The sequence below is a fragment of the Ambystoma mexicanum genome, chromosome 13 (assembly GCF_040938575.1).
Source record: "Ambystoma mexicanum isolate Mex_15411 chromosome 13, UKY_AmexF1_1, whole genome shotgun sequence".
NCBI lineage: Eukaryota > Metazoa > Chordata > Amphibia > Caudata > Ambystomatidae > Ambystoma > Ambystoma mexicanum.
This window is the reverse complement of record NC_090938.1, coordinates 134,632,786-134,649,678: the sequence shown is the minus strand read 5'-3', so window position 1 is coordinate 134,649,678 and position 16,893 is coordinate 134,632,786. Positions and strand designations below refer to the sequence as shown.

The 16,893-nt window shown below is 45.6% G+C and overlaps 1 protein-coding gene across 4 annotated transcripts in view; it reads right to left on the bottom strand.

Moving 5' to 3' along the window:
* Positions 1-16,893, bottom strand: part of TULP1 (TUB like protein 1) — a 767,520-nt gene that overhangs the window by 285,979 nt on the left and 464,648 nt on the right. For all 4 annotated transcript variants that reach the window (XM_069633446.1, XM_069633445.1, XM_069633447.1 and 1 more), the window contains one exon: positions 9,554-9,651. In XM_069633446.1, coding sequence (XP_069489547.1) covers positions 9,554-9,651 — 98 coding nt within the window. The remainder of the gene's footprint in view (positions 1-9,553; positions 9,652-16,893) is intronic.

The window sequence follows — 16,893 nt, the reverse complement described above, 5'->3', positions numbered from 1 at the left end:
AAGAGTTGAAGAACTGTGGCCCAGCAAGGGCATCGAGTCGTCGGTGTCTCTGTGGTCTTTGGGTGGCGGGAAACCCACCGGTGGATGCTCCTCGGCGCTTCGACGGTCAGGCCTTCTCCAGCAGGATACGGCGGCGACGATGCGGACGAGAGCGTCTTTGGATCAATGAAGTTCTTAGGCAACGGCAGCACAGCGGCTCCAGTTGGCAGTGGCGGACAACAGTCCGGGCGCTTCTCCTTGGAGTCCTTGGAGTTCTGCAGCAGTCCCCGTATCGGGTCGGCAGCCTGTCGAAGGTCTGTCTACCAGGGAGCTTAGGCAAAGATCAGCTGTGCACGATGGTCCCTCGTAGCTCGGGAAGAGGGCACCTTACCAGGTCTTCTTTGGGTCAGTTCTTGAAGCACACCAGCTTTCCGATTGCGAAGGAGAGCAACAGCAATTCTTCTCGTCCAGCAGGGCTTCAGGATCAAGCTTCAGTTACTCCAGTTACTCGTAGTGGATTTCAGCTTCTGAACACGATTCCTAGCAGTGAGAGGTCCCCAGATATACTGTTGATCTCCCATTCATTCCGCTGGGTCACACTCAAGCATCCAATCATGACTACGGGTATTCATGCAGGCAGGCAGCCAATCAGGCACACGAGGTATTCAGTATTTAACGAAAAAATAGGGGAGCCCCCAGCGTGTTCAGTGTGGGTTTGGGGCAATAATACAAGGTAAACAAAGAGAAAAATAACTCGCACTGTAAATAGACACCAAAGTAAAGGTCTAAATTGTACTAACTTTACCAAACCAATGTACGTTCTGCTCCTAAGGAGTTCAGAAAATAGGAAAGTGCTGAGGACAAACAACTGGTGCGAGACTGATCATAAGTTTTAATGAATCAAGAAGGAAATTGGTTAAAATATCCAAAATACAACATAAATGAAAGAAAATAATTCTAAACAATACAATAAAAAGCATTTTGTACGTAAATTCTTTGAATGCATACACAGTGAATTAACCAAAGTTGTCAAAGTAAGTAGTTAAAACATACTAAGAGAGAGATTTTGTTCAAAACATGGACAAAAAAAATCACATTCAGCATATAAATTGCAAGATTGGACTTAGTATTTCAGCATATAAATTGCAATTCAAAGGTTCCTATCCTTTGTGTGTATACATGATCAAGATATGATCACGTTTTTGTGAAACTGCCTACGTGCCAGTATTGAAACTGTGGGTAACTAGTAATGCATACACAAACATAACTTTTTGCGATTTTTCGGTATGCGTTGTTCTAGAGGCACGTTTCGGCTATTGCTATCTTTCTTGGCATTTGATTGAAGAGCCTTCCTAAGGGCAAATTGGATCTAAATAGAATCCAAGAAGACAAAAGAATGGGAGGGGTAAGGCATGTTTATGAGATCAGAAAGTGCAAAAAATGCAATCAACCCAGTTAATCAATAGCATTTCCTATTTAAGTAAAACATGGTTGGAGAGTGACAGTACTGCTGGCTTAAGTAAAGGTGGAGGGACTGCACAAAACTCACCCTGCAGGTGGCGGAGAACTAAAGCGCCCTGGAGCAGCGAAGGAAGAGTCTCCGAACATGGAGCCCAAAACACTTGCGGATCCAAAATGTAATACTCTGTTTAAAGAAGAAAAGTTAAAGACTTAAAATCACAGTTTAATAAGTAGAGAAATTGGTTAAGAGAAAATCGTGTCATGCGAGAAAAGTTTAAATGGTGACCGAGCTAAGCACTCGGGACGAGAAGTAAAGAAAACGGGTAGCAGATGGAGCCATCCCGTAGTGAAAATCATCAATTGATAAGTAAAGAACAGTGGATTGAAAACCGGCAAGACAGGGTGTCATGCGGAAAAAGTATTATGGTGTCCGAGCTAAAAACACGGGACATGAAATTAGTGAACGTGACAATTACCGCCATACCACACCTAGCCAAAAAGGTTGGCGTTGGCATAGTCGGAAAACCAGAGTTACATACCAAGGTATGGATGTCTCAAAAAATGAGTAATCCACATCTCTGTTGACCTGGGCGCTCCTTAGGTATGGAGTTCGCTAGGTAGAAAGTCCCGAATGAGGACAAAATTCATGAAGGGCGAAGAAAAGAAACCGCCTTAGATGAGACTCGTTCGCTGCTGGTGGCGACGAGGTGTCTGTGAAAACAGAGCAGACGTAAGGAGGCAAATCCTTCAGACAGAGCGGATAAGATACGTGCTGAGAGCGACGTGATCAAAAGTGAAGCCACTTACTTGGGTTCCACTGGATGCGAGTGGAATGAGGCTCACATAGCACCGAAGGGAAAATGAGCCGAACCTGCACAGCGCCGTGTTCAGATGCGCCTGGTAGTAAGGACAACCCTTGATGCTGAAGCCCCATGATGCCGTGCGGTAGGAATCTACCATTCATGGGATGAAGAGGTGTAAGGGCTCTAATAATTAGCCGCAAGGATACAAGGAAAAGCGTAGAAAAGCAGTTTAAATGGCAATAAGCATTTGCCAACAAACCTGCACCTGATGAACAAATTATCGGAAAAGGAAGTGTAACACGAAATGTATTTTCATAAAACAAAGTGCTTTACAAGGAGGAAGGCCGGACCCTGAGAGCATGTGGTACATTCCTGGGTCTTGCAGACGTGTCTAGCGGTGACGGCAACCCAGGTTGCTGTAATGACCGCGATGTCAGACAGCGACGGAAAAAAACGGTGTCAAGTAAGGTGCATGCAGAGGAGTGCAGCAAGTAGGGCAGATGGGGCCATGGAAGAATAACTAAGCAGAAAAAGGACCTTTGAGTTGAGTGAGCCCAGAACAAGGGTAGGCACTCAGAGGGATGTACCAAAGGGGCTACGGGGAATGAAATTATGGAGATTCCATTTGACACTGACCTTCGAGATGGAGGAAGATGCCAACAAATCGAGAGGCATGAGGAATGCTGGGGGAGTGAGATTTATGTAGGACAAATAAATTCTTCATTGAGGCCATGTTGAAAAGAATCTATTCTGTAAATCCATTGTGCCTCTTATTGCAGTAGACTCATAGTGAGGTTAGTGGAGGATGTGATGGTGTCAACTACCCACCATAAAATGTCGTCCGCTGTGTGTTTAGCTTCCACGTAATGTTTCACCAGTGGAGCACTTGCATGTTTGCACCTTATTCTAGAACGGTGCTCACAAATTCGAATATGAATGGGTCTCTCAGTTTGCCCAACATATCTTAGGCCACATGGGCATTCAATGATATAGCTAGAATTTTTAGTTTTACAGTTTGTCAGGCTTTTGAGGATCCACTGTCTGTCATTTATCTTAAAGTCTTTTATTTTTTTCGTAAATTTGCATGAGGTACATTTCCCACAGGGGAAATGTCCCACCGTTGATCTTAAGTTCCACAAACCCAATCTAGGTGCAGGGTTAGAGAATTTGGAATGTACCAATTGATCTCTAATGTTTGTGCCCTGTTTGTATGCAAATCGTGGTGTGGGTTCATTGGGTAAGCTCAATTTTGTCAAGGCCCAATGTTTGGTTACAGATTTACGAATCAATGATGTGTGAGCACCATGTGTTTTCACACAGGTTATTCTTGGTTTCTCATTATTGGTAACTGTTTTATCCATCAGGAGTGCATCTCTATTGTAAAATCTGGCTCTTTTGCGTGATCTAGAGATTACATTGTGGGGGTAAACACTCTCGGTCAGTCTGTGGTCAAGGTCATTGGCATGTTCATAGAAATCCTTTAGCTCAGTGCAATTTCTTCTAATTCTGAGGTATTGTCCGAAGGGCAAATTTTCTCTGATATGTTTAGGGTGATCACTTTTGAAGTGCAAAAGTGTGTTCCTGTCGCTAGGTTTGCGAAACAGGTTGCATTTCAAAGAACCATTGGCTCTTTGGATTTTAAGGTCCAGAAAATTGATTTCAGAATCACTACATTCCATTGTGAACTGGATGTTTTTGTCCACCTGTAATGTTTCAACACTAACCTGTCTCGTGCAGCAACCAACGAGGCAAATGGAGAGTCCCCTGAGGTCCCTAACACCTCCCTCCTCCCTAAAAGGGAAACAAAGGGTTGTGCAAGGGATCCCATGGAAACCCTCCTGGGGGAAAAAACCCTGCTGGAACGGATGTGGAGCTGGATCGGTCGCGTTGTCCGCTGGCTGCAGCTCCTCAAGATTACAGGACTCACTGGATCTGGATCTGGTCACAGAATCCCGGCGAAGTCCGGATTCTGGATAAATAAACAAGAAATGAGCGAGGGAACTAGGTACGAAAGGAATCAATGTAATGGTTGGTGGTGTACCTAACGTGTCTGGAAGGGGAGGCTACCGGAGCTTCCTGTAGACTCGTGGGCAGCAGAACGGGGTGACTGGGCAGAAAGGCAAGGCTGTAGGAAAGAGCAGGAAGGAAAGGTAAGCATAGGAATAAGGTATTGAGTAATAAACACCCTCTGTAGAGAGTAGCGACGCACTGAGCTTTGGCTCTGCTGTGCCATATCCGGAATCCACGGGAGAACGAGATGACGTCAGAGGACGTCTGCCATGCGAACGTGAAAACATTGCACCGTAACCCAGAGGATGAGGAGCCATCTTGGAAGAAGGGGAAACGGAAAGTGCTCGCAATCTCCAGCGTTGCCACAGGGAACGGCGGTGCCAGCGAGCCGTGACACCACCTTGTTAAGCCATTGGATAAATATGTTCAAATCTGATTTGGAGCCTTCCCAGATACATAGAATGTCATCTATGTATCTTTTCCAGTTTTTTATGTGCTTCTTGAAGGATTTTTTTTCTGATAAAATGTTGGTTTTCTCAAAGTCGGCCATGAACAGTATCGCCAGGCTGGGTGTGAAACTAGCTCCCATAGCCGTCCCTTTACATTGGAAGTAGAACTGTCCATCAAATTCAAAATAATTTTTGGATAAGGCAAGCGTTAATAGTTCTGTGATGAAATCTTCCGGTACTCTTGTTTGTAGGTTGAATTGCATCAGATATCTGCGTATGCACTCTATAGCCAGTTCCTGTGGAATACTGGTGTAGAGTGAGCAGATGTCAAGAGTCACCAGAAGGTGAATTTAGAGTAAGAACCCACGCACCATTGTTTTTACAAATATATTCAGTTACTGATTGCCATATCCACAAAGTCTAATTCCATGGCTTCACAAGCACTCTGGAGAGCCTCTAAGCTCATCCGAGTCAATTTACCATTCGCAATTCCATTGCTTGTAATGCAGTTATCTTGTACACGACTAAACCTTAATTTAACAAAGTGCAGATATCCTTCGTAAGTGGCACGGTTATACACTGAGTCTTAAAACCATAAGCATCCCACCGCTGCCACCTTCTGTAAAGACCGGAGGGGGGGTCTGCACTTCCGCTCTCTATATGGTAGAGGGGAGGCACAGAGACCCCTGCCAAGATTCTCTATTATGGTAGCAATGGTCGAGCAATCAAGGCCTAGCTTCTCGGGAGGTGATGCAAGCTGGTTCTTAAGTACAGTGTAGTCCCCAAGCACCCACAAAGGAATGTCCACACACTGTATCGGTTAAAACACAGTCTTTATATAATTAATATTCAATGTCATATACACAATCATGATAACTCACTTTGTACTCCGAAAATCAACAATGGTAAATATGTACAATTCTAAAGTGGTACCACTAACGTTATTAGATCTCCTTAAAGTTCATACGGTCAGAATGACACACAGATCAAAACAAAGAGGAAACCAGCAGTAGAGAGAGGAAGGAAAGCAAGATGGTTGAGCAATAGGCAGAATACTGGTAACTACCGTTAAACACAGCTCTGTGTGGAGATCCCCCCACCTGGGCAACCTGTAGGAGAAATATACAAGCCCAATCCATATATTGTTCCCACTAGACTTTCCAATAGTTCTGGAACCCCAAAGTAACTGGCGTTGTAGCGTTCCTCGTCGGGGAAATCGACAACCCTTCTTGAATGTCCTCCCTTTCAGGCAGGACTCACAGGTCGTCGAACGTCCGACGGAGAACAGGTCGAGCTATGACGGTGAAGTGGCCGCATCGTTCCTAGCGGCGCTCTTTGACGGGAAAGCGTAAACGTCCTGCCAGGAAGAGGCGTGCGGGGCACCTCAGAGTCGATAGTTCTGGACCGCAAAGAGTTGAAGAACTGTGGCCCAGCAAGGGCATCGAGTCGTCGGTGTCTCTGTGGTCTTTGGGTGGCGGGAAATCCGCCGGTGGATGCTCCTCGGCGCTTCGACGGTCAGGCCTTCTCCAGCAGGATACGGCGGCGACGATGCGGACGAGAGCGTCTTTGGATCAATGAAGTTCTTAGGCAACGGCAGCACGGCGGCTCCAGTCGGCGACGGCGGTCGTCGACAGTGGCGGACAACAGTCCGGGCGCTTCTCCTTGGAGTTCTGCAGCAGTCCCCGTATCGGGTTGGCAGCCTGTCAAAGGTCTGTCTACCAGGGAGCTTAGGCAAAGATCAGCTGTGCACGATGGTCCCTCATAGCTCGGGAAGAGGGCACCTTACCAGGTCCTCTCTGGGTCAGTTCTTGAAGCACATCAGCTTTCCGATTGCGAAGGAGGGCAACAGCAATTCTTCTCGTCCAGCAGGGCTTCAGGATCAAGCTTCAGTTACTCCAGTTACTCGTCGTAGTGGATTTCAGCTTCTGAACACGATTCCTAGCAGTGAGAAGTCCCCAGATATACTGTTGATCTCCCATTCATTCCGCTGGATCACACTCAAGCATCCAATCATGACTACGGGCATTCATGCAGGCAGGCAGCCAATCAGGCACACAAGCTATTCAGACCATTCACTTCTCTCCAGACACTCACAACAAGGTATGGGTATTGGGACAAGTACCGAGCCATTCAACACTCCAAGCTGCCTTCATACCGGTTTCGGGCAGGGCTGTCTCATCCAGAAGTTTGATTGCCCATACTTCACTTTGGCAACGAGGACAAGCACCCGTCACCAGTATCCCACACACTATGTAATCCTAAGGTCACCCTTTGCAGACCTAAGTGTCAGTCCGCAACAAGCCGGTAAGAGCACATCACTTTTCAGCACATTGCTTCATTGGTGTGTCGCCCTTTGAAATGAGCAGAGGGAGACGGGCAAATTGTAAGTTGTGTCGCTCGTGGATGAAAAGAGAAAAGTGGGCATGGGACAGGAAGAGCATTGAAGAGAGACAAATGGTGAATTAAAACTATGAAAGGAGGAAGTGTGTTAGGGAGAGTTGTGTGAGGACTGGAAATGTGGTGAGGGTCAAGTTACCTGCACCTTTAAGAGACAGTCCCTTGAAGTGGTCCAAACCCCGTCAAGTGATAAAAGTTTTTCACAATGCGGTCATGACAGAAGATGGAAGGACGTGGAACATGAGAAGAGTGATGCGAGTGGACGGCCAACGGAACTCTGAGGTGGTGAGTGATGAGGGGATGAGAATGAGGGATGAGGGGACGAGAACAAGTCTAGACTTGGGGAAAGACAACCGAAGACAGGTGAAGTAGTTGGAGAGAGTAGGAAATCCATGAGGAAAGGGAGAATTCCAGGAAGAGTTGCAGATTATGTTATGGGGTGATCACCTATTTAAAAGTACAGTTATGATTGGATTTGGACCAGCAAACCTGGCTACGGATGTGTCGGGGGGGCCTTCAAGACCTCAGTCTCCTGTCAATATAATCTGCATGCTGTCAAACTATTGCAGAGATGGCAATATGACCTGGTTAAACTCTCTAGAATGTATCAGAATGTGAGCCTGTTGTGTTGGTATGATTGTGGGTCAAGTGCCGATTATTGGCATATGTGGTGGGGATGCTCAGAGGTCCAGTCATATCCTTGAGTTGGATCAGGGACCTGGATGGGGTTACTAGAGTGAAAACCCCTATGTCCGTCCTCCTCGGGTTGGAGGAACATGAGGGAGACTACGTTAGGCTCCCGAGAATGGCTCCCAGCCTTCTCCTGGCAGGGAGGGCATGCTTGGCTACACAATGGAATGGGGGTATGGCTGCCAGGGAAGAGGGAGTGGATTAACATAGCCAGGAATATATATGTGATGGAACGTATAACAGCAACGCTACATGGGAACCCGGGATTGATTGAAATGGAATGGTCGGACTTCCGCTCGGAATACATTCAGAAGGGTTGAAGAAACATTAACGGGGGAAGGTGGACTGGTGGGGGTGAGGGCCTCCTCAGTAACCCCAACTATGGAAATTAGAGAAACTATACTCAAACTGGAACTGCAACGTAAGTGTCTGCAAAAGGGATATTGAGAGAGAGAAGTGGAGATTTGGTCGGATCAGGAAAGGAAAAGTAGGGAGGCGGTGGGGGGTATTCGGGTGAGAGGGTGAGTGGTAGGTAGAGCGCATATTTTGTTTAGTTTACCAAAGAGTTAATTTTGAGAGTTAATGTCGTATTTGTGAGCTTTTCACAGTGACTGTGTAACCCTGTTTTGCTATGTTTGATAAAATCTCAATAAAGTGGAATAAAAAATAAAACAAAGTACTGTTAGGTGTTGAAACGTGTTCTGTGTGTGTGTGTGTGTGTGAAGGGGGAGGTGTGTAGTGGGCTTGCTGTGCTATGCTGTGCATGTGGGTGCTCTGTAGAATGTAGAGTGTGTGTGTGTTGGGTTCTGGAATGGGAGAGGTGGGCAGTTGGGGGAGGCCGAGAAGGATGGCAGACGGCCTCGCAAGAAACCTACCTTAATAAAGAGTTATGCACTTTGATCCAGAAGTCTGATTGCCCATACTTCATGCCTCTTCAGGCATAATAGGCAATTTACATAGCTTTTTCCTAAAGGGAAAATGCATATATATATATATATATATATATATATTTTTTTTAAATTACAGAGAATTCAGTCTGACGACAGGGAATATTCGAGCATGTGAATATATGAAAGATACCAATGATAGAGATATACAGTTACAGGTAAGTAATTAAGACAACGTGTGTGGGGGCATTCTGAAATGGCCTCTTGTAATCAGCATGGTGTACCCTAATCTTGTAGCTGGAAGAGTGGCTGAGGCAAGGTGAGAAAAAAGAAAAGGGAAGGCAATGAGAGCAAAAGAAAAATTGTCTACCAGCCGCTATACAAACCCTTATACCCTATACCCTTAGCAAACATTAGAATGTTGGTACCACATCCTCCCTTGACAGCATTGCCCCCAACATTACTTTGTTTGGACCTTGTTGTTTTCCCCAAATCTCTCTACTTAAATTATTGTAATTCTATCCTAATCATTGTTACTTTCAATGCCCAGATCAAAAGGCCACTGCCTCCTCCAGAGTCCTCATTCACGCTCCCATTCCTCAGCACTGCTATCTAGCACTGTTCATAAAGCTAAGCTATTCCATTCACAACTCTATTACTCCATGACCCGCTCAACAAACCCAACTCTCTTGACAACGTTCAGCCGGAATATTCCTCAATAACCTAGAAAATTCAAATACTTAATCATCTTCCCCTACCACGACCGTAGTGCCATCTCTGTGCCAGTAGCTGAGGAACCTTATCAATGTTTCTTAAGGGTCTTCACTCTCATCCCTCCCCCACTGACCTCTCCACCTGGCCATCAGTCACTTCTCACCTTCTTGGACTTCTTGCCCTTTCCCTTTTTGTTGGTGTTCTTCTTGGCAGATTCCGACTCCTCCTCAGTGCTTTCCTCCTCGCTGGGTTTGGCAGCACCTGAAGCCCAAAATTGTGTTAAGTTATATATGATTTATAACAAGCCAAGATAACTGCAAGATTCTTTCAGGGATGTTAAATAAGAACACTTGACAGTTAATGCTGCACGATTGTTGATACTGAAGGTAAGTGAAGGTGTGTGAGTGAGATTTGATCTAGTGGATACTGTGATGAATACTACAGAGTCCTCACAAAGACCCTACCCAAAGTCTCCGCCCAGGTGGCCAGGGAAAGGCAGACGCTTCTTGATCCTGACCCTGGGGGTGGTATTAGCCGGGAGGATCACCTGGGAGGAGAGGGGCCCCAGGGGAACAGGAGGACTCGGTTGGGTGAGACGCAGTATTTGTCTTCCTCAAGGAAGGAAATATCATTGATACCGGAATATGTAATGGCTTGCTGTCGGAGAGAGGTTTTATTTTCCCAAGCTAACTTTCTGAATGTGCGTGAAAACAATCATAACCAGTTATGTGTTGGGAGTAAGAAAACTCCTTTTAAAGTTAATGACATTAATAGACATGATAGCTCCTACGATTCCCAAGGGAATAACGACAATGAGTCTTTAAATATTCCCAATTTAGAGCCTGCAACCTGCATTCCTCTGTAAAGCCAAATCTTTCATTGAATCCTTATAATACTATTTTAAGAAATATAAATAGGAGAGAAATCAACTTGGCATCGATATTTGCATTAGAAAAGTTGATTTTGACATTGCGGACTCCAAGTCCCACAATGCCCAAAGTACTGGGAACAAGAAGAGGGCTGCAGAGGCACGAGACTGCAAGTTACAGCCTATTAGTGGTAATGGCCCACAGCTGAGGGAGAGTGGGAGGCATAAAAAGCCCCCTCAGTTGCAGGCCACGGAGAAGAGCAGTAGCAGGAGGTGGCGCAGTTGTGGCACACCTCCCTGTGGCAGCAGAAGTTAGAGGAGAGCAGAGGCGCTGGGATGCCGGTCCTTGGAGGGTCTGAGACCTTGATTGCAGAGGTTGCACAGCGGAAAGCATTGGGAGTAACGGCCTTCCCCCTGAGGACCTCAGCTGCAGAGGTAGTGCAGCAGGAAGCATGCAATTTGAAAGCTTTCCCCATTGTCAGTCGGACTCCAGTGACAGGCGAGCACCAGAGAGCCATGGGAGTGAGGAGAGCTCCGTTATCAACTGGCGAGGGCCGCAGGAAAGCAGAAGCAGAAGATCTGGAGGCAGCGAAGTGAACGGATGCAGCATGCCAGACCCGGTGAGTTCAGTAGTAGGCAGTGATACCGGAGTGCTCTGTAACAGCCCGCTAGTCAAGTTCAAGGGTCTTAAGCACAAAAATAATACAAACAAAGTGAATTGGATTTTTTTAATTTTTTATCCTGAACTGATATAGAGCAGACTAATTATTCTTTTGTAAACCAAGCTGATTCAAACTCTAGCAGGTGGCAGAATAAGAACTTAACCATCAGACCAGAAGAGTGTGATTGTATCTATATGGCTATAGGTCAGCAAGAAGGCAGACCAATAACCAGAGAAACTAATACAAACAACTATTGCCAAAGCCAAAAGAGAATCATACCAAGGCAAAGTATAAAGAACCAACATTGCCAAAGCCAAGAGAGGGCAATTAAGAATTCAAGTGTTTGTGTAAAATATTGCCCATGTGTAAAGGAAGTCATAAGAGGAACAGGCCTAAACCCACATTTCCAAAGCCAAAGAAGTGTAAGAGTGAGAGAGAACCATTGTCAGCATTTGGTTAATGCAGAAGTGGGGAAACAGGAGTGGCAGGAGGGCTGTCCTTCTGACAGAATGTTTTCAGGAGGAGTAGGCATAACCTGCATTACGTGTGGAAATGACAATTGTCTAAAAAACAGCACCGATGTGTTTCTGGTTTTCTCAGAAAGCATACTTAAATTTGATGTTGTGAAGCAAAAGACATTGCTAAAAGGCTAGAAGGTAACCTTGACCATAGAAGTACTTGTAGTTATTAATCTTATTCTGTCCTGGCAGGACAGTACACCAGGGCAGAGAACCTTGTAGTAGTAGGTCTGGCAGGTGAGTTGACCAGGTGGAAGTCATTGAAGTACTGTGGTGTGGTTAAAAGTTTTGAAGAAGAAGTGGTTTAACCACTAGAATGTTTTTATCAACTGTTACAGAATCATCCTGACAAATTAATGATGCTGATCCTAATGAAGTATGTAAGTATGCTTGGTTTATAAGAAGAAGTTATTTTGAACCCTTTGTCACAAGTGGAAAGAGGAAAACCTTGATGAACATTTTTGAACTGTTGGTTGAATTCAATATGAAACTTTTGTTGTCAATTTAAAATTATAATTGGAACAAAAATAAATGAATTGGAACTTTGTTACAAGGCAGGATTTCCTTATCATTTTGGAACTGTTGAAAATAATCCTGCTTGAATATGGGCAAGGGGAATTCACCTAGATTATAAGGAGAGACAGTTATCAGGTTGTGAACATAACTGTTATATGTGTTATATTTTGAATTGCCATATATTACTTTGTTAAGTTATTGTATGTACAAGTGTGAGGGACAGTAACCTTTTGCTAGAGTGTTTCCTTTAGTTTATTTTAGGCAGGGGAATCCTCGTCAGGGTAGGGAAAGTGAGGTGTTTATCGACCTTTTGAGTTAATAAAATGGCATCTTTTGAAAAATGTTCACAAAGTTGTCTGTCTCCCATTTCTGACCCCTCACAAAACATTGTTGACTTAACAACCTTGAAGCTGGTATTGAAATATTGTCTTTTGCACTTGGTCAACACAACATAATCCATTTGAAGAACAAGTTACTTACCCCATGTAACGTTCTTTCGACTGGATGTTCCTCCCACAAATTCCTCACCTTAGATATTCGATATCCAGTTTCAGAAAAAGAATGTTGGCAGAGTGCGATGTGCGTCGATGGCGTCGACTCGATGCCCCTTGAGGGCCTCGGTCTCGACGATGATGTCATCAAAAGTATATATAGCAGGAGCAGCACCCGTTGGTTTCAGTTCTGTTTTTCCTTAAAGTAGAAATAGCCGTATAACCACAGGAATTACCATACTCAGCCTTGAAGGAACGAAAACTGTAATAGCATGGATAATTCTACTGTGGGGTAGATAGGGAGGGCAATGAGGCATACGTGGGAGGAACATCCAGTCGAAAGAACGTTATCAGGGGTAAGTTATCATAGTTCCTCAAATGTATTGTGTCCTCCCACGTATTCCTCATCTTTGATAGACTCCCAAAGCAGTGTTGGATTTGGTGGAAGGAGTAAGAATTTCAGTTTCTTATCGGTTTTCATGAACAGAATGCAGGACTTCTTTTGCAAAGCTCCCATCCTTAATAAGGGAAGACTCTAGGCAGTAATGTTTTGTGAATGTGTGAATCATAGACCACGTTGTTGCGTCACAAATACTTTTTAACAGTACACCCCTTTGCAGGGCTGTAGAGGTAGCAATGCCCTTGGTGGAATGGGCTCTTTACCCTTCAGGAGGATCCTTGCCTGCCAGTCTGTAACACTCCAAAATAGCCAGAATGATCCACCTGGATAAGGTCTGTTTCGTAACAGCCTGACTTAGTTTGTGGCCCGTATATCCAATGAACAGCTGATCATCAATGCAAAGTTTTGACAGCCTAGATATATAAAAAGTTCAAAGCTCTGCGATGGTGCAACCTGTGTTATCTCTCCTCCTTGCCAGGATGAGGTGGGCGATAGAAAGAAGGTAAAACAATTTTTGGTCCTACGAGAAAGTCAGAAATGATTTTGGGTAATAATGAAGGCTTACCCCTCAGAACAACTCGATTCTTATGGAAAATAGTCAAGGGTGGCTTAGATGAAAGTGCCTGCAGCTCACTCACTCTACGGGCTGAAGTTAGGGCTACCAAGAGAATGGTTTTAAAGATTAACAACCTTAAAGGACATGAGTGTACAGGTTCAAAGGGTGCACACATCAGACATTTTAATACCAGATTAAGGTCCCAAGTCTGAACCTGGAAAGACGATGGGGGGGACACATTGGTGAGCCCTTTTAGAAATGAAGTCAAGAGTGTGATTTTGAAATATAAACATTCCTCTGACGAGTGCTTAAAGATGAACAGCGCCACCAAATAACCTTTAATAGTACCAATCTGGACCCCAGATTGGCTAATGATAGTAGAAAGTATAATACATCTGGTGTTTTACACAGAAAAGGATCTACATTCTTGTCTTTGCACCAGTTGCAGAATTTGTTTCAAAGCAACGGTACAAAGACTTTGTTGCTAGCCTTCTGGCCGAAAGTAAAATATCTATTATGTCATCCGAGAAGTTCCAATCCTTGTATTTCAGCCTTTCAGAAACCAAGCATGAAGGTTGAATGTATTGACCTCTGAATGGAGAACCCGAACCTCCTCTTGCGAGAGATGGTCCTCTCTTTGTGGAAGACGCATTGGAGGACAGATGGACATGTCCAGAAGGTCCGGGTACTACGTCCTCCTGGCCTAATCCAGGGCAATTAGGATCATGTGTTTCCCAAACGTTATCAACCTCCTGATCACGTGAGGAAAGACGAGGACTGGAGGAAACGGGTACAGGAGTGGAAATTCCCAGTCCACCATGAGCACGTCTCCTAGAGCTCCACTTGGGGGAAATTCCCTGGAGCAGTACAGTTAGCACTTCCAGTTGACTGTGGTCGCAAACAGATCCACTTAAAAGGTTCCTCAAATGGTGAAGATCTCTTGAAGGACTTTCTGAGCTAGTTCCCACTCGTGGGAGACTGTGCTCTGCCTGCTCAGAGCGTCCGCCACCAAGTTCTCCTCTGTGGCTAGGTTAACTGCCAACAGGGAGATTTCTACTTGAATTGCCCAGTACCAGAGCTGCATTGCTTCTCTGCACAGTGGTAGTGACCCTACAGCTCCTCTCTTGTTGTGGTAGTACATGACCACTGTATTGTCCGTCATTATCAGTACTTTGTTTCTCCACACAGAGGGCAGGAAGGCCTACAGCACTAGTCTGATTGCCCTCAGCTCCAAAAGATTGATATGTAGTTTGGACTCCGATTGGAGACCAACGATCGCTGACTGTCAGATCATTGATGTGGGCGCCCCACCCGTTGAGTGAGGCGTCCGTCACTACTGTTATCCACGGCCATGGTTCTCCCTTCCGAATGTTGTCCTTGCAGGCCCACCATAGGAGATCCTGTGCGACCCTGCTTGGAACCTGAAGTAGGTCTGACATCTTTCCTGAGAATTGGGACCATTGAGTTCTGAGAGCCCATTGAAGGGATCTCATTCCCAGGCGGGCCTCTGCACCAGGAAAATGCGTAATGCCATGAGGCCGAGCAACCTCAAAAAATCAAAGGCCGGGAGACATTGGGCACTCTGAAATTTGGTGACCAACTGTAGAATGTCTTGAGCCCTCACCTCGGGTGGTGAGCTCTTTCCCAAGGATGTATCCAGTACAGCTCAGATGAACTGGAGCGTTTGAGAAGGTGGCATATGGGACTTTTTGTAATTGAGGGAGAAACCCAGTCTGTGAAGAGAGTGGCTGGGGACTTTGAGATGATCCAGGACTTGTTCAGGAGAATGCGCCGTGATCAGCCAATCGTCCAGGTAGGGTTTGACGTGAATCCCCCCTCCCCTGAAACTCACTGTCACCACTGCCATCAGTTTGGTAAAAAAAACCTTGGGGCGGAGCTTAGCCCGAATGGCAGAACTTGAAATTGATAATGAGAACCACCAACTGCAAACCTCAGGTATTTTCTGCACTTGAGATGGATTGGCACATGAAAATAAGCATCCTGAAGGTCCAATGACACCATACAGTCCTGGAGTTGGAGGGCCTGAAGGATCTGAGAAAGGGTGACCATCTTGAACTTGTCCTTCCTGAAGAACCTGTTCAAGTATCTCACGTCCAAGATGGGTCTCAGTCCTCTGTCCCTCTTGGGTATTAGAAAATAAGGGGAATACCATCTCTTGTTTCTCTCCGCTACAGGCACTGGTTCTATAGTGCCATTCTCTAGCAGGGTTAAAATTTCCTGCACTCAAAGCAGATCTGGAATCCTCAAAGAGAGACTCCCCGGTGGATTGCTCTGAGGTCTGTGTATGAAAGTAAGGCAGTAGCCATGGGCTATGGTTTCCAATTCCCAAGCATCCGAAGTAATGTCTTGCCATTCTTCTAGATGCTGAGATAGTCTGCCCGCCAGTGGTGAGTTGTGACTCAAGACCTCAGAGATGGTAAAGATGCCCCTGTTTGAGCTGGCTTCGTACCTCTCCCTCATCCACCATGAGGGAACTTTCCTTGGCCTCTTTGACCATCCATTCCCCTGGCTCTTCCAACTGAGGAGTAGTAGCAAAAAGATCTACACCTCCAAGTCTGTCCACTAGGGCGAAAAGGCAGAGACTGCCTAATAGCACCACCTAAAGATTTCGCTGCTGCCTTTGAGGTCTGCAACTTCTCAAGGCTCTCGTCAGCCTTGTTGCCAAAAAGGTGAGAACTGTCAAAGGGCATGTTGAGAAGTCTGGATTGCACATCTGGTGCAAAGCCCGACTTCCTCAACCACGCAAATCTGCATATAACTGTGCTAGTAGCCATGGCTCTGCTGATGCTGTCAGCAGAATCCAGACCTGACTGAAGAGACTCACATATGGCTTCTTTGCCATCTCTAATTATGGCCAAGAACCTGTCTCTTTCATCCCCCTCGGGAATGTGCTCTGCCGCAATGGAAATGCAGTCCCATAGAGTGAATGTAAATTTTGCAAGGGCACATGTGGAGTTGGCTGATTTGAGCGCCATACTGCCTGCAGAAAATACCTTCCTTACCCATCCATCTACTCTCTTGTCGTCCGTATCTGGAGGGATGGCAGGGTCAGCTGCTTGCTTAGAAGTTGCTGTAGCTGCCTGTACCACCAGACTCTCTGGAGCGGGGTGTTTTGACAGGAAGTCGAAGTCACTACTGGAAGGGCGGTACTTTTTGGTCAACTTTTTATTCACAGCCGGATTGGTTTCTGGTGTTTCCCAATTCGTTGCCACCCTTTTTTGCAGAGCAATGTGAAAAGGTAATATAGGATCTGACTGAGGAACCTTATCCAGATGTCTGTCAGATCATCCTGTTAGAATGGAAACGGAGGCCTACTCCGCCCCATGTACTCCACTACCTTGGACATGAGCTGTCTGTATGACGCATAAGCATGGCGGAGTCAAGGAGCTGAGTCCCAGTCTGCCCCAGTTTCCAAGTTCTGCTGTCCAGAGAGGAGCTGCACGTCCAGTCCTGTTTCTGTTTCTATTAGCC